General features: G+C 48.4%; 1 protein-coding gene across 1 annotated transcript in view; it reads right to left on the bottom strand.

Moving 5' to 3' along the window:
* DDX47 (DEAD-box helicase 47) overlaps window positions 1-10056 on the bottom strand; it is a 76923-nt gene extending 66867 nt beyond the window's left edge. The window contains exons 1-2 of the mRNA XM_068110695.2: window positions 9875-10056; window positions 3267-3360 (exon numbers count right to left, since the gene is read on the bottom strand). Coding sequence (XP_067966796.1) covers window positions 3267-3360; window positions 9875-10012 — 232 coding nt within the window. The 5' untranslated portion in view covers window positions 10013-10056. The remainder of the gene's footprint in view (window positions 1-3266; window positions 3361-9874) is intronic.
* Between the last annotated feature and the right edge of the window lie 8194 nt (window positions 10057-18250).

Genomic DNA, 18250 nt, shown 5'->3' with positions numbered 1-18250 from the left:
CGTACCCAGTCGTACCCAGCTGCTCCTGGACTCTGTGTCCTTTCCTCCTGACAAGGTGGAAAAGTTTCTGTCAACCCTCGACTCTGATTCTGCAACTGGACCTGACGGCATCAGCCCACTGGTCCTAAAATCCTGTTCTTCCGCTCTTTCACTCCCTCTCTCTGTTCTCTTCACCCTCCCTTTTGCTCAAGGTCATCTTCCATCTGCTTGGAAATCTGCCAACATCACCGCTTTGCACAAAAAAGGTGCAAAAACAGATCACAGCAACTACAGACCAATCAGCCTTCTCCCAATTATCAGCAAAGTCATGGAATCCATCATTGCTTCAGATATGAAATCTTTCCTCTTCTCCAATGGCTTGATCTCTGATCATCAATTTGGTTTCAGACCTGGTCACTCTACTCTGGACATGCTGCTTCTGCTTTCTCAACAATGGATGGAGGTCCTCAATGCCAAACAGGAAATTAGAGCAGTCTCCCTTGACATATCACGTGCCTTCGATACGGTCTGGCACCCCGCTCTGCTCACCAAACTCTCCTCTTTTGGTATCCATGGAAATCTCCACGCATGGCTGGCGGACTTCCTCTCTAGTCATAGTCAACGTGTGGCCCTGAATGGGTTTCTCTCATCTCCTCTTCCTGTTCAGGCTGGAGTTCCCCAAGGCAGTGTTCTGGGCCCTGTGCTTTTTCTGGTCTTCATCAATGATCTCTCCGACTCTCTGGAAAATCCTCTCTATCTCTTTGCTGATGACTCCACTCTCTGCCGCTCCATTCCTCATCCCAAAGATCGGCAGTCTGCAGCCTCCTCACTCTCTGTAGACCTGGACAAAATCACAGATGGGTCAAACAAGTGGAACATGTCTTTCAATCCTGACAAATCTCACACTCTTACTATGTCTCTCCGAAAAGACCGACTGGACAACCCTCCCATCCACTTTCTGAATAATCTTCTCCAATAAGTTCTGTCACTCAAGCTTTTGGGTCTCACTATCTGCCATGATCTTTCCTGGGAAAACCACATTTCAAATCTGGCCTCCAAAGCCAGTCGCCGACTGGGCATCCTCCGTCGTGCGAAGTCCTTCATTGGCACACCTGAGCTCCTCACCACATAAAAGGCTTCCATCCACAGCTCAATGGAATACTGCTCTCCCCTCTGGGCTGGTGCTCCTGCCTCACACCTAGCTCGTCGTCACGCTGTTGAAAGCAAAGCATTCAGAATCATTGGAATCTCCCGCGATGAAGCTAACTCCAAGGGCCTCTCACTCACTCACCGCAGGCAGGTTGGTGGTCTTTACGTCTTCTACCGACTCCTCTCTGGCCTTGCCCCCCCCCCCGCCCCCCCAGCTCTCTCTGGGCTCTGTCCCGCAAATATTCCTACAGGTCGCACAAGATCTGCCTGCAACCCTCTTATGGTTAAACTGCCAAAATCAAGACTCTCTGCTCACCTTCACTCCTTCATTCCTCTTTTCTCCTGCCTCTGGAACAAACTCCCTCACTCTCTTCAATCCCACTCCACCCTCCAGGTCTTTAAAACAGCTGTTCACCACCATCTCTTATCTTCCCCCATCCAAAACCTTGATCTTTTCTACCCCCACTAATTTCACCCCAATTCTACTTTTTTGAAATACCAACTTCTGTCCTGGAAGTCCTTGGTGTCCTTGTTTTATACTTCTCCCTCCCCCCCCCCCCCCCCCCGCCCTTCTCACGCCTCCTCCCCTCAAGCCCTCTCCGTTCCACACACCTCCCTGCTCTCAAATGTTGTGTTTGTGTGCTTCCCCTTCTCTCCCCATCTTGTCTTCCGCTCCCTCTTTTTATATATTTTGTTTGTCTGGTTGATTTGTTTGTGAAGTAAATGTTAGCTCTTTCACGAGCCTCGATTCAGTATCCAAAAAAAAAAAGCAGGGAGAAGGGAAACACGCAGCTTATGGACAGTGGTAAAGGGATAAATAATCTTTACCCACCTACGGCACCACACATCAGACTCTTACTGACAAAGGGAAAGCAGGTGAAGACTTTAATTGTCACGATGACTGTCTGTGGAACAGGTGCACGATCAGCGGGGAAAAGGCATTGCGTGTGAGTCACATTCTGGATCAGGGCACACAGCATGAAGGCGCTCTCCTCCTCCTTGGTCCACGGCAGAGATGAAGAGAGTGGGAGATGAAGAGAGTGGGAGATGAAGAGAGCTAGAGAGATGAAGAGCGAGGTAGAGAGAGACAGAGAGAGAAAGAGAGCACACGCATGACAGCTTTACCACCCGGAAACACTCATGGTTGATCCCCATTGGTCGCTGCCCGGGATGGGGGTGGCACTCTTCCATGGCAATTGTCGCCTTTCCTCCCCTCATCCCGAACCTTCTCGCAGCTCTTGAAGGCTGCTTGTCACAATCCGCTTCATGCTGTTGGTAGATTCACCATATCAGCTCTGCTTCCCACCTCACCACCACCGTTTGCTCACAACGGCCGAACAGTTTGCGATCGGTTCACTGAAGCATAAAGCGCTTCCATTGTGCCTTTTTGTGGCCCCAAGTTCTCACCTAACCCCGCCCGCTTTATGGTGAGGTTTGACATATACCTCCTTACCCGATCTATCCTAAAGGTTACACCCACTGCCCTCCCCCGAGCACACATATTAGGTACAATTTTGCCTCACAGCTGTTACATGGCAATGTAACCTACTCAAAACACACGGTCCATACTAGAGGCCTACTACATTCTAATAGTAAAGAATGGAGGTGAGCGTTGAGTTTGGACTTAGGGAAAGTAGCGTGGAAAGGGTTTCTGGCAGAACAGGTGAAACCTAGAGGGCCAGTGGCTGGGCAAAGGGCATGAGTAAGACCATAGTAGTGCCAGAAAAAACTACAAGCCTACCAACCTGCCCATAGCGAGCAAAGAGCAGACCCTGAGATGCAGATTCTTGATGTGTGAATCCAATGCAACAGAGCTGGCCTTAAATTCTGAGGAATTCTGAGGAGGGAAGGCAGGATGGGAAGCAGCAATCCACAGGCGGGAGCCATATTAAAGGAAACTTTGGATAAGAGCCTCATACACCTTGTGTAAGCTGAGGATGGCAAGACCTGTTGAGAATTCCATGGTGGTGGATCTTGGAGATAGATGAGACTGTATCTTTCCCAGAGACTGACCGTGTAGAAATAAATTTGAGAATTTCCCTGCTGGTCCTGATGGACAGACAAAGTGAGTGTCTTTCTGGTACCAAGATAACTGTTCCAGGTATTTACTTAATTGTTTACACGCACCGAGATCGTACCTTGCAAGGCGACTGGAATGGCTTCTTTCTGTATTTTTGTTGGGGTACTCCAGCCCAACTGGTCACACGCTTCACAAAGAACATCTGTGACCCCCTGTAAACACAAAATTATCATTAAATGTCAGGAACAAACATGTATACTCTCAAGAATCTCTAGATGTGTGACAACAGCAGATGACGCAACGTTACAACTCTAAACCACAAAGACGAGCTTCTCTCTCTATCTGTCTGTCTATCTCTGTCTACCACCTGCAACTGCAATATTGATCTCTCTCCAATAGAATGGGATTGCTTGGTTTGTGTATTTTCAATGCAGAATCATCTTTCTAACCAGACTTCAACAAAATAACCACACAAAGGCAAATGGAAACACAAACATGGGTGAAATGAACAAGTAAAAAGGATATCTACAGGGTGGCCAGAAAGTCCCTTTACCACTGCTGTTTCTCACACCTCCCTCACCCTCTCCTACCTCCCTTCCGTCCCTCAACCCCCGTCCGGGTGTGGGGCAATGCTGACTCAGTAGATGGTTGAGCACATCCAGATACGACTGATTAATTATTGTAAATACTGCAAAATACAATCTGTATATGAACAGAGTTTAAGAACGAATGCTTCAATAGAGAGGTGTAAAGCGACTTTCAGACCACCCTGTACTCACTGATCTCTATAGTCTATCTATACTAACTGGATTGGAGGCTCAATGCTGAATTGGGTGTCTATTTTGACATCACCGCGCCGGAAGGGTACTGGCAGCCATATTGGTACCCCCAAAACACGCACTGAATGTGTGAACGCAAGTGGAAAGCTGTCACTGATCTTCTGTTTGATTTCATCCCTTTACAATCTTCTGATTTAAAACCCCATTGAATTGCTAACAATACTGTACTTTAAAGCAAAATATCGTCGTGTGCCGCTACAGCTGTACAAATCATGATGAATGCGGATGAAGAGAGACAGGAGTGACTTTCCATCAGCAAGGATGCAAACATTGTGTGTCTGTTATTGTGTGTATTACTGTGTATTACTGTGTGTGTGTGTGTGTGTGTGTGTGTGTGTGTGTGTGTGTGTGTGTGTGTGTGTGTGTGTGTGTGTGTGTGTGTGTGTTACTGTGTGCATGTGGGTTCCTCTGTGTGTTACTGTTTGTGTGTGTGCATGTGGGTTCCTGTTTCCTGTGTGGGTTGCTGTGTGTGTGTGTGTGTGTGTTACTGTGTGCATGTGGGTTATTGTGTGTGTGTGTGTGTGTGTGTGTGTGTGTGTGTGTGTGTGTGTGTGTGTGTGTGTGTGTGTGTGTTACTGTAATAACGTGTAAAAATGGCCTCTAAAGGTGGTTATTTTTATTTATATATACTATGTGTGTGTGCGTGTATTACTGTGTGTATTACTGTGTGTTACTATGTGTTTGTGCGTGTATTACTGTGTGTGTATTACTGTGTGTATTACTGTGTGTGTGTGTGTGTGTGTGTGTGTGTGTGTGTGTATTACTGTGTGTGTGTTACTGTGTGTGTATTACTGTGTGTTACTATGTGTGTGTGTGCGTGTATTACTGTGTGCGTGTATTACTGTGTGCGTGTATTACTGTGTGCGTGTATTAGTGTGTGCGTGTATTAGTGTGTGTGTGTGTGTGTGTGTGTGTGTGTATTACTGTGTGTGTGTTACTGTGTGTGTATTACTGTGTGTTACTATGTGTGTGTGTGCGTGTATTACTGTGTGCGTGTATTAGTGTGTGTGTATTACTGTGTATTACTGTGACTGTGTGTTACGATGTGTGTGTGCGTGTATTACTGTGTGCGTGTATTACTGTGTGTGTGTATTACTGTGTGCGTGTATTACTATGCGTGTATTACTGTGACTGTGTGTTACTATGTGTGTGTGCGTGTATTACTGTGTGCGTGTATTACTGTGTGTGTGTATTACTGTGTGTGTGTATTACTGTGTGTGTGTATTACGGTGCGTGTATTACTGTGTTTGTATTACTCTGCGTATATTACTGTGCGTGTGTTACTGTGCGTGTGTTACTGTGCGTGTGTTACTGTGCGTGTGTTACTGTGCGTGTGTTACTGTGCGTGTGTTACTGTGCGTGTTACTGTGCGTGTGTTACTGTGCGTGTGTTACTGTGCGTGTGTTACTGGTCGTGTGTTACTGGTCGTGTGTTACTGTGCGTGTGTTACTGTGCGTGTGTTACTGTGCGTGTGTTACTGTGCGTGTATTACTGTGCGTGCATTACTGTGCGTGCATTACTGTGTGCGTGCATTACTGTGTGCGTGCATTACTGTGTGCGTGTATTAATGTGTGCGTGTATTACTGTGTGCAGGTATTACTGTGCGTGTATTTCTGTGCGTGTATTACTGTGCGTGTATAACTGTGCGTGTATTACTGTGCGTGTATTACTGTGCGTGTATTACTGTGCGTGCATTACTGTGCGTGTATTACTGTGCGTGTATTACTGTGTGCGTGCATTACTGTGTGCGTGCATTACTGTGTGCGTGTATTACTGTGTGCGTGTATTACTGTGTGCGTGTATTACTGTGCGTGTATTACAGTGCGTGTATTACTGTGTGCGTGTATTACTGTGTGCGTGTATTACTGTGTGCGTGTATTACTGTGTGCGTGTATTACTGTGTGCGTGTATTACTGTGTGCGTGTATTACTGTGTGCGTGTATTACTGTGTGCGTGTATTACAGTGTGCGTGTATTACTGTGTGCGTGTATTACTGTGTGCGTGTATTACTGTGTGCGTGTATTACTGTGTGCGTGTATTACTGTGTGCGTGTATTACTGTGTGCGTGTATTACTGTGTGCGTGTATTCCAGTGTGCGTGTATTACTGTGTGCGTGTATTACTGTGTGCGTGTATTACTGTGTGCGTGTATTACAGTGTGCGTGTATTACTGTGTGCGTGTATTACTGTGTGCATGTATTACTGTGTGCGTGTATTCCAGTGTGCGTGTATTACTGTGTGCGTGTATGACTGTGTGCGTGTATTACTGTGTGCGTGTATTACTGTGTGCGTGTATTACTGTGTGCGTGTATTACTGTGTGCGTGTATTACTGTGTGCGTGTATTACTGTGTGCGTGTATTACTGTGTGCGTGTATTACTGTGTGCGTGTATTACTGTGTGCGTGTATAACTGTGTGCGTGTATTACTGTGTGCGTGTATTACTGTGTGCGTGTATTACTGTGTGCGTGTATTCCAGTGTGCGTGTATTACTGTGTGCGTGTATTACTGTGTGCGTGTATTACTGTGTGCGTGTATTACTGTGTGCGTGTATTACTGTGTGCGTGTATTACTGTGTGCGTGTATTACTGTGTGCGTGTATTAGTGTGTGCGTGTATTACTGTGTGCGTGTATTACTGTGTGCGTGTATTACTGTGACTGTGTGTTACTATGTGTGTGTGCGTGTATTACTGTGTGCGTGTGCGTGTATTACTGTGTGCGTGTATTACTGTGTGCGTGTATTACTGTGTGCATGTATTACTGTGTGCGTGTATTACCGTGTGCGTGTATTACCGTGTGCGTGTATTACTGTGTGCGTGTATTACTGTGACTGTGTGTTACTATGTGTGTGTGCGTGTATTACTGTGTGCGTGTATTACTGTGTGCGTGTATTACTGTGTGCGTGTATTACTGTGTGCGTGTATTACTGTGTGCGTGTATTACTGTGTGCGTGTATTACTGTGTGCGTGTATTACTGTGTGCGTGTATTACTGTGTGCGTGTATTACTGTGTGCGTGTATTACTGTGACTGTGTGTTACTATGTGTGTGTGCGTGTATTACTGTGTGCGTGTATTACTGTGTGCGTGTATTACTGTGTGCGTGTATTACCGTGTGCGTGTATTACCGTGTGCGTGTATTACCGTGTGCGTGTATTACCGTGTGCGTGTATTACCGTGTGCGTGTATTACCGTGTGCGTGTATTACTATGTGTGTGTGTGCGTGTATTACTGTGTGCGTGTATTACTGTGTGCGTGTATTACTGTGTGCGTGTATTACTATGTGTGTGTGTGCGTGTATTACTGTGTGCGTGTATTACTGTGTGCGTGTATTACTGTGTGCGTGTATTACTGTGTGCGTGTATTACTATGTGTGTGTGTGCGTGTATTACTGTGTGCGTGTATTACTGTGACTGTGTGTTACTATGTGTGTGTGCGTGTATTACTGTGTGCGTGTATTACTGTGTGCGTGTATTACTGTGTGCGTGTATTACCGTGTGCGTGTATTACCGTGTGCGTGTATTACTGTGTGCGTGTATTACCGTGTGCGTGTATTACTGTGTGCGTGTATTACTATGTGTGTGTGTGCGTGTATTACTGTGTGCGTGTATTACTGTGTGCGTGTATTACTGTGTGCGTGTATTACTGTGTGCGTGTATTACTGTGTGCGTGTATTACTGTGTGCGTGTATTACTGTGTGCGTGTATTACTGTGTGCGTGTATTACTATGTGTGTGTGTGCGTGTATTACTGTGTGCGTGTATTACTGTGTGCGTGTATTACTGTGTGCGTGTATTACTGTGTGCGTGTATTACTATGTGTGTGTGTGCGTGTATTACTGTGTGCGTGTATTACTGTGTGCGTGTATTACTGTGTGCGTGTATTACTGTGTGCGTGTATTACTGTGTGCGTGTATTACTGTGTGCGTGTATTACTGTGTGCGTGTATTACTGTGTGCGTGTATTACTGTGTGCGTGTATTACTGTGTGCGTGTATTAGTGTGTGCGTGTATTACTGTGTGCGTGTATTACTGTGTGCGTGTATTACTGTGACTGTGTGTTACTATGTGTGTGTGCGTGTATTACTGTGTGCGTGTATTACTGTGTGCGTGTATTACTGTGTGCATGTATTACTGTGTGCGTGGATTACTGTGTGCGTGTATTACTGTGTGCGTGGATTACTGTGTGCGTGTATTACTGTGACTGTGTGTTACTATGTGTGTGTGCGTGTATTACTGTGTGCGTGTATTACTGTGTGCGTGTATTACTGTGTGCGTGTATTACTGTGTGCGTGTATTACTGTGTGCGTGTATTACTGTGTGCGTGTATTACTGTGACTGTGTGTTACTATGTGTGTGTGCGTGTATTACTGTGTGCGTGTATTACTGTGTGCGTGTATTACTGTGTGCGTGTATTACCGTGTGCGTGTATTACCGTGTGCGTGTATTACCGTGTGCGTGTATTACCGTGTGCGTGTATTACCGTGTGCGTGTATTACCGTGTGCGTGTATTACCGTGTGCGTGTATTACTATGTGTGTGTGTGCGTGTATTACTGTGTGCGTGTATTACTGTGTGCGTGTATTACTGTGTGCGTGTATTACTATGTGTGTGTGTGCGTGTATTACTGTGTGCGTGTATTACTGTGTGCGTGTATTACTGTGTGCGTGTATTACTGTGTGCGTGTATTACTGTGTGCGTGTATTACTGTGACTGTGTATTACTGTGTGCGTGTATTACCGTGTGCGTGTATTACTGTGTGCGTGTATTACCGTGTGCGTGTATTACTGTGTGCGTGTATTACCGTGTGCGTGTATTACTGTGTGCGTGTATTACTATGTGTGTGTGTGCGTGTATTACTGTGTGCGTGTATTACTGTGTGCGTGTATTACTGTGTGCGTGTATTACTGTGTGCGTGTATTACTATGTGTGTGTGTGCGTGTATTACTGTGTGCGTGTATTACTGTGTGCGTGTATTACTGTGTGCGTGTATTACTGTGTGCGTGTATTACTATGTGTGTGTGTGCGTGTATTACTGTGTGCGTGTATTACTGTGTGCGTGTATTACTGTGTGCGTGTATTACTGTGTGCGTGTATTACTATGTGTGTGTGTGCGTGTATTACTGTGTGCGTGTATTACTGTGTGCGTGTATTACTGTGTGCGTGTATTACTGTGTGCGTTCCTGAAAATTGAACAAAGAACTGAAGGGACAGAAGACAAATGTTTTACTCGAATGGTTCATTAAATTGTAGAAGCCTGGCTTGCTTGGTACTTTGTAAGCAGTTTGTTACTGTAACTTAACCTGGTGTTGGCTGAATGGTTCGGGCAGGTAGCCTGGGTTCTGAGGGTCCCGATTTTGAGTGCCGGTCGGCCATTGAATTAATACCAGGTGGGGTTGACCGAGCCTGTTAACCTACCGAGGTCGGTGAAATGAGTACCAGTGCAATGGTAATACTAATACTACTAGAGGGCACTGCATCAGTGCCACAGACCACGCCCACAGAAAATGATTGGAAAGTGGCTGCACACGATAGTTAGTGCTACTGTACTTTGATGTTCTTGTTTACAAGTGTAGGCCCAATGACTAAATACTCTTTTGCTTCATTACCTAAAGGCATCAATGTTTGTACCATCCCACGGATGGAGGTTAAACTTGGCGTCCCGTCTGACAGCGTTATTCGGTGGACATTATATATCCCATGAACCCTTCACGAAGAGTAGGCGAGCTATCGCCGGCATCCTGATTTTTTTCCAAATTCCTGCTCTAACCTACGGCTACAGTGGGCATTGTATCAGCGGTTTGATGCCGCCAGCGACACGTAAACGATTGAGACACGTGGAGCCTGGAATGCTCCACAAGTCGCACATCAGTTTAATATAATCGAAGCAAACTCACCAAATCCTTAAAGGAAACCGACTCAGAGTCAGAATCATTTTCCGCCTCCTCCAGATCATTTACTTCTCCCTGTTGATGCTCCACATCATCTTGGTCCCGACAACTCACCTCACGACACTCCGAACTGGGCGCCGCCATGTTTGCGTCGCCTGCTCGGTGCTCGCTCTTTCTCACACACAACTGATCATCTCTACATGTCCTCCGAAATATCTGTAAGCACATCCTAAAGTTAGCTTTAGAGTTATATTTTACATTACTTAGAGATTACAAAATAGGTTTCAAAAAGGCGAGAGGGAAAAACTAACTTAAAGCTAATTATAATGCACGAAGTACTCATTCGCTATTACAAGGAAATACATCGCTGATAAATTTACTAAGTTGTACTGGTTAAATAACAAAACCTTCTTCAAACTTAAGGAAATAATTTAGAATATCTTGACGGACTAAGTTTTAAAATAAATTTCCCAACGTCGTGATCCTGAGGAAGATGTATTCCTTGTACCTCTTTAATAACCATTCTTTTCTTTGGTTGTTTCATCAGATACAGTCTCATTATTTTCCATTATTTATCCTCATTTGTAAGGAAATTAACTTTCACCAATAAATCTATTGTGGCGTACACGAAAGCCCACTGGCGTGGTGACATCATTCCGCGCACCAAGTGGGCGGCGGCCGCGCCCGAGGGGTAGGCGTGGCCGCAGGATATACACCGGGCGCGCAGCCCGGAGCGCGCCAGTGCTACAGTGACCTCTTTGGAATAAAGAACTATAAACTTACCGCGTTGTCCGCTTCCTCCTTGGTAGCAAGTCACGCGCGTAGCACTGCGTGCTTCATTGGTGACCTCCGACATTCGAGTCAGCCGTCGCTGACTACCCGAAACCGCCGCAACAATGGCTACCAACGCGGTCTCCATCAAGCTCCCCGAATTCTGGGAGTCACAAGCCGAAGTTTGGTTCCTGCAGGCGGAAGCCCAGTTCCGACTTCGAGGCATCACGGTGGACGAGACCATGTACTGCCACGTGGTCGCCGCCCTCGGGCCTGGCACGGCCACCCGCGTCATATCGGTCCTAAGGGCCGATCGCCTCTTGGACCTCCCCGAGATCGGGGACACGCGACCGTCGGTCCGTATGGACCATATGCTGGCGCTCATAGGCGACGAAACCCCGAACGCTCTATTCCGGGCGTTGTTTCGACGCCAGCTGCCAGCACGAGTCCGCCTCGCTTTGGCTGGTTCCGCGTTAATGGAACCCCGTGCGCTCGCTGCTGAGGCCAACAAATACTACGCGGATTTGGACACGCAGGCGAGTCTTGGCGTGGTTGCCGCTCCTGAGGCTCCCGAGGCTCCCGAGGCTTTCCCCGATGCACCGCAACTCGTGTCCGCCGTCACGCCCCGCCCACCACCACCGCCGCCGCCGCGAAGAAAACCATGGCCTCCGACGCCGCAGCTGCCCGCCTGGTGTTTCTTCCACGCCAAGTTCGGCCACGAGGCTCGGCAGTGTCGCCCGCCGTGCTCATTCGGCAGGTCGGGAAACGGGCAAGCCGGCGCTCGGTGGCAACGGTGAGCGTCGGCAATTCAAACAGCCTTCTGTATATAACGGACACCTTGTCCGGGCGCCGTTACCTGTGCGACATGGGGGCGCAGGTGAGTGTCGTTCCTGCCGGTACGTCCGACAAGCACACCACGGGCCGAGGTCCCGCGCTGCTTGCGGCCAATGGTACGTCTATACGCACGTACGGAAAATGCTGTCTCTCCCTGCGGTTCAGAGGTCAGGTTTTCCGTTGGTCGTTCGTTACGGCCGACGTGCCCATGGCACTGCTCGGCGCAGACTTCTTATGTGCTAATGGCTTACTGGTCGATGTAAAGCGCAGAAGGCTTGTCCAGGCTGAGACGTTCAGCTCGCTCGCGTGTGCGCTGCCCGCCTCGTTGAGCAGCTCACAGAGCGGCTCACCGAGCGGCTCGCCGAGCGGCTTGCTGAGCGGTTCCGTTCCGGCGAGGTTCATCTGTACGCTTCCGTCAGCGGACGAATTCGCCCGCCTCCTCGCGGGTTTCCCGGCCCTCACGCGACCCACCTTCTCGGCGGGGACCGTCAAGCACGGGGTGGAACATCACATCCCCACCGCCGGGCCACCGGTCTATGCCCGGGCACGCCGCCTCGAGCCGACGAAGCTTGCCGTAGCTAAAGCGGAGTTCGCTACGCTGGAGCGGCTCAGCATCGTGCGGTGCTCCGAGAGCGCGTGGGCGTCCCCGCTCCACATCGTGCCCAAGCCCGGCGGGGGATGGCGACCGTGCGGGGACTACCGGCGCCTCAACGACGCCACCACCCCCGACCGCTACCCCGTCCCCCACATCCAGGACTTCTCCGCCCGGTTGGCGGGGATGTCCTTCTTTTCAAAGGTGGACCTCGTACGCGGCTACCATCAGGTCTCTGTCAGGCCGGAGGACATCCCGAAGACGGCTGTCATCACGCCATTCGGGCTTTTCGAATTTCTTCGGATGCCCTTCGGTTTGAAAAATGCGGCTCAGGCGTTCCAGCGCCTCATGGACAGCGTCTTGCGCGGCATGGATTTTTTATACGTCTACCTGGACGACATCCTCGTCGCCAGCGCGTCCCGCGAAGAGCACCTTTGTCACCTCTGCACGCTCTTTGAACGTCTGGGCCAGCACGGCCTGATCGTGAACCCCGCCAAGTGCCGGTTCGGTGTCGCTGAAATCGACTTTTTGGGGCACCGCGTCACCAGGCACGGGGCCGTCCCCCTACCGGCCAAGGTGGAGGCGGTGAAGGTTCTTCCGCGCCCCCGCACGATCAGGGGGCTCCAGGAGTTCCTGGGCATGGTAAACTTTTACCATCGGTTCCTGCCCCGCGTCGCCCAGCTCCTGCGCCCCTTACACGAGGCCCTTCGACGGAATCCGGGCAAAGGTGACGTTACCTGGACCGAGCAGATGGACGCGGCGTTCTCGGGCGCGAAGCTCGCCTTGGCCAACGCCACCATGCTTGCGCACCCGGCGCCCGATGCACCGATCGCCCTCACCACCGATGCCTCGGACTACGCGGTGGGCGCGGTGCACGAGCAATGGGTGTGTGGTGCTTGGCAACCGCTGGCGTTCTTCAGCCGGCAGCTTCGCCCGCCCGAACGCCGGTACAGTACCTTCGACCGCGAGTTGCTCGGGCTCCACCTGGCGGTCAGGCACTTCCGCCATCTGCTCGAGGGCCGTGCGTTCACGGCCTTCGTCGACCACAAGCCGCTGGTTTTCGCAATAGGCAAGGTCGCCGAGCCGTGGTCGGCCCGGCAACAGCGTCACCTCGCGGCCGTGTCCGAGTACACGACGGACATCTGACACGTCGCGGAAAAAGGACAACACGGTGGCCGACTGCCTTTCCCGGGCCGTTGCCCACGCAGTCCACCTTGGCATCGACTATGCCCGGATGGCGGCGGACCAGGCCGCCGACCCCGGGGTCCAGGCCTTGCGGACCGCCGTCACGGGCCTCCGCAACACCGAGGTGCCCTTCGACGGCGTGGGCACGGCCCTTGTTTGCGAAGTCTCCCTCGGGCGGCCTCGCCCCATCGTGCCCGCAGGCTGGCAGCGCCAGGTTTTTGACGCCATCCACGGCCTGTCCCACCCGGGCACGAAGACCTCCCAGAGGTTGGTCGCCGACAAGTTTGTCTGGCATGGCCTCCGGAAGGCCGTCCGCAGTTGGACCAGGACGTGCCTCGTGTGCCAGCGCGCGAAGGTGCACCGGCACACACAGGCCCCCTTGGCCCCGTTTACGGTGCCGGAACGTCGGTTCGACCACGTGCACGTGGACCTGGTGGGACCTCTGCCCCCATCGCGGGGTTTCACCCATGTCCTTACCATGGTGGACCGCACCACCCGGTGGCCAGAGGCCGTGCCTTTGGGAGTCCGATGCTTTATCCAATAGGCCAGCACGTTATATTTTTTGTAATAAGAGGTATAAAGTGTGTATAGTAAGTGTGTATAAAGTGTGTATAGAAAAAGTAAGTACACCGCAAGTAAAGTTTTGACTTTTTCAACATATTTCAACATACAGCTATTTGATCTTCATTTCAACCATATTGATAGATAAAGGTGATATAATATAACAAATATCATGAAACATTTACATTTTGTAGTCCATTGTATAATTTAAATAAACATAAATGCAAATTTCGCATGTGGAAAACATAAGTACACCCTTGGCTCGAAAAGGTGGTATTGCCCCCCTTTGGCAGAAACAATCTCACATCGGCGTTTCTTATAACTGTCTACCAATTTGACATTGACTGGGAGAAATTTTTGCCCACTTGTCCATGCAGAATTCTTTCAGCTATGCGATGTTTTTTTTTTTTTGTTTTTTTTTTTTTTGTATACTGAATCGAGGCTCTTGAAAGAGCTGACATTTACTTCACAAACAAATCAACCAGACAAACAAAATATATAAAAAGAGGGAGCGGAAGACAAGAGAATGGGAAGCACGCAAACACTTGAGAGCACACAACATTTAAGAGCAGGTAGATGTGTGGGAGGGAGAGGCCTTGAGGGGAGGAGGCGTGGGAAGGGGTTTTTTTTTTTTTTTTTTTTTTTGTATACTGAATCGAGGCTCGTGAAAGAGCTAAATTGAGGGGTTTCTTGCATGCACAGCTCGTTTCAAATCCCCCCACAACATCTCAATGGGATTTAGATCCGGCCTTTGACTTGGCCATTCCTGAACCCTCCCTTTCTTTCTTTTCAGCCATTTCTTGGTGGATCTACTGGTATGTTAAGGGTCATTGTCATGTTGCATGGTCCACCTTCGGTTGAGCTTCAACTTTCCGACAGATGGCCTCACATTATCCTCAAGCACCCTCTGGTACAATGGAGAATTCATAGTAGTCCTGCGGCATAGCAGACCAATTGTTCAAATTGTTCTAAAAGCACCAAAATTGGCACACATGTAGATTAATATATTCTAAACATTTTTGGATATGGAGGCATTCAAGATTAGCCCTGTGGAAGATATGGCGGCCATTGTTCAAAATGGCCGCCATTTACCATTAGCGTCATTACATAGACTTCATTATGTGTCGTTAGTATGGTGCTAGATGGGCCAAAATTCCTTTTTTTTACATCAGAATTAACATCAATAAGTGTTTAACAGATATTTAGATACAAAATATCTGTTATCTGTTAAATTTAAATATCTGTTAAATAACAGATATTTAACAGATATTTAGTTTAACAGATACAAACCTCTCGATGACATGCATTGTATCCTCTTGGATGCTTGTGGGTGCATTTGCCAGACTCAGCAGGGCATCAGTGAGTTCTGGCAGCGTGTTCCATGTTGCCCAGGCAGATTTCTTCCCATGTCCGACGAAGGCTGACACAGTATCACACCCTGTGATGGCATGAAACATTGGAAGAGTGCATTTTGAATGAATCTTGAATGAATGAAAAGAGAAAGAAAAAAAAAAGAGAAAAAAAAGAAAAAAAAAAAAAAGAAAAAAAAAATGAAAAGAGAATCTTGAATGCCTCCATATCCAAAATTGTTCAGAATGTATTAATCTACATGTGTGCCAATTTTGGTGCTTTTAGAACAATTTGAACAATTGGTTTCGTATTTTTTACTATGCCGATGGGCTATAGTGGATTCTATGATGGTGAGCTACCCAGGCCCTGATGCAGCAAAGCTGCCCCAAACCATAATATTTCCACCACCATGCTTTACAGTTGGTATCAGGTTCTTGTGGCCAAATAGCTCTACCTTTGACTCATCTGTCCAAAGCACATTGTTCCAGAAGTGCTGGTCTTTGCCTAGGACCTAGGTGTTCATTGGCAAACTTTATTCGTGCCCTGATGTTCTTTCTGGACAGCAAAGGTTTCCTCCTGGCATACCTCCCATGTAGATCAAATTTGTGCAGCCCCTTTCTAATGGTAGACTCATGCACTTTGACATCAACAGTGGCAAGAGCTACCTGTAGGTCCCATGATGACATTCTGGGGTTCTTAGAGACTTCTTTCAGCATCTTGCGGTCTGCTCTCGGGCGGAACATGCTGGGGCGGCCTGGCCTGAACAAGTTGGCAGTTGTTTGGAATCTTCTCCACTTGTAGATGATCTTCCGGACAGTCGAATGATTGATTTCAAATTGTTTGGAGATCTTTATAAATCCGTTCCCAGACTCGTAGGCATCTATAACCTTCTTTCTGAAGGCCTCAGAGAGCTCTTTTGATCGAGGCATGGTGACACCGCACACTTCAACAACAAAGAGCAAACCAAACTAAATGTCTGAGGTTTAAATAAGACAGGTTCCTCCAAGATCCTCTCTAACGATGTTCTAATCATTTTCACCTGAGCTGGTGTACCTGATTCTAATTTTAGGTTTTTTAAGTAGTGATAAATGCAGGGGTGTACTTACTTTTTCCACATGCGAAATTTGCATTTATGTTTATTTAAATTATACAATGGATGACAAAATGTAAATGTTTCATGATATTTGTTATATTATATCACCGTTATCTATCAATATATATATATATATATATATATATATATATAAAATTATATAGTTGGGGTTTTGAGAACCCTGCACTTTGTAAATTGTTGTAAATATACCCCTTTGGAAATAATTTATTTTTGTAATTACCTCCATTCATGGTAAATGTCAAAGGTCGTCCCCTAGTTAGTCCACATTGCAACACATAGCGAACCATAGGCCCTCTTCGTAGTTATTTCATTATTATGTGTTTCAGGTAAGGTTGTGTTTCCAATAGTTGACTCTACGTTGCATTAATCAAAAAATATAGGTCCCTTTCGTTCTTTTCAAAAGCGGTGCGAGTGGTTTTCCATCCCACAAGCCGCCATTGCCATGTGCTCATCTCGGAGAAGAAGGGGGGAGGAGCCGCCAGATCACGGGCGTGGCACCTCATCGTCATCAGAGGTGGAGTCAGTCAGCCCTAACAGCCAACCAGCACCGTGGTGAGCGACCCGGTAGGCGTGCCCTCGTAGCCCGCGGTTTGATTTCAGGGAGGGCAATAAAAGGAGGCGTGAGGGACTGCTTATGCAGATGAGTGAGGGAGCACGAACCGAGAAGTTGGGTGGAGTTGGAGGAGAGTCGGTGAGAAGGCAGAGAGAGACAAAGCTGCTGCGTGAAGCAAAGACAAAGCTCTGACACACTGCTTCAAACAACCCCTGCCGCGTGAAGCTCGGACACGCTGCTTCAAACAGCCTCTGCCGTGTGAAACCGAATACGTGGGTTCGCCCGCTGCTCACTTCCAGCCCAGAGCGTGGAGCTGAAGCGGACGTCGTTGCTGGGTTTTCCCGCCCGAACCTTCCAGCCCTGCCGTTCTGCACGGACCCTTCTCCTTCGTCCAGCCCTTCCTGCCTGCAATTCCCATTCGTGTACATGAGTTTGTTCTGTCTGTATTGTCCTGGGGATAAGTAAGCCTGTTTAAGAATTGCCCTGTGTATCTTCTTCTTCTTCGCCCTGTATATTACTTTCGTTCCTACTCTTTCTTTGGTTTGTTGTACATAATTAATAAATACCTGTTCCTCCTTATTCTTTGGTTTCATTCTCGTCCGATCGCTTTCGTGATTTCTGTCAATTGAGTACCCGTGGTGCGATTTTGGCCGAACCACTTTATAATCGGGTTTAGTCTTATGTTAACGGCCTGAGTCATGGCTCACTTCGCTCGGCGTGTCCATTACAGTCGCGGCTCGGGCGGGGCTCATTTCCTCGCTTACCGGAAGGAGCTGGTACTTAGGTCATAGGAAGAATTGGCCTACTACCCTATTCAGCGCTGAACTGAAGTGGCGAGATAGTTCCAGGACCGGTCGGCCGGCCAGCCTAACAGGACAAGGGGATTAACCCCCCCTTGCTAACGGGAGTGCCGTCCCCCGGATCCGTAATAATTGGTGTCAGGAGTGGGATTTGAGGCCCGAACCAATTATTTTTTAAACAACTGAAAATTTGGTCGAAAATTTGGAGCGGCCGAAATTTTTATTAACATCCAAATTAAAATCGTGCCAGGGATGATCAAGGCGATCGGATGCCGGTAGGGGAGTTAGAAGAGGAGTTAGAGGCAACCCAGGACCCCAGGGAGGAATTGGGAGAGAGAGAGAGAGGAGGAGAGTGACGAGGATGTGGTAGAGGGGGTTCCGGGCGCACAAGATGGCGGCGTCGCGCACGAGGTTGGAGGCGCACAAGATGGCGCCTCGCACGTGGCGGCGAGTGCCGAGCCCACGGGGCTAGGGGACTTCCAATTATTTATGATGCAAATGAAAGCCTATATGATCAAGGCAGAGCATAAAATGGATGAAATGGGTGAGCGATTGGAAAGTAAATTAGACACCCAAAAGGAAGAAGCGAGGGGCACCAGTGAGCAATTGGGAAGCCAAATTA

This window comes from Myxine glutinosa, chromosome 3, assembly GCF_964187855.1.
Source record: "Myxine glutinosa chromosome 3, kmMyxGlut1.1, whole genome shotgun sequence".
Taxonomy (NCBI): domain Eukaryota; kingdom Metazoa; phylum Chordata; class Myxini; order Myxiniformes; family Myxinidae; genus Myxine; species Myxine glutinosa.
This window is presented reverse-complemented; position numbering and strand designations above follow the sequence as displayed.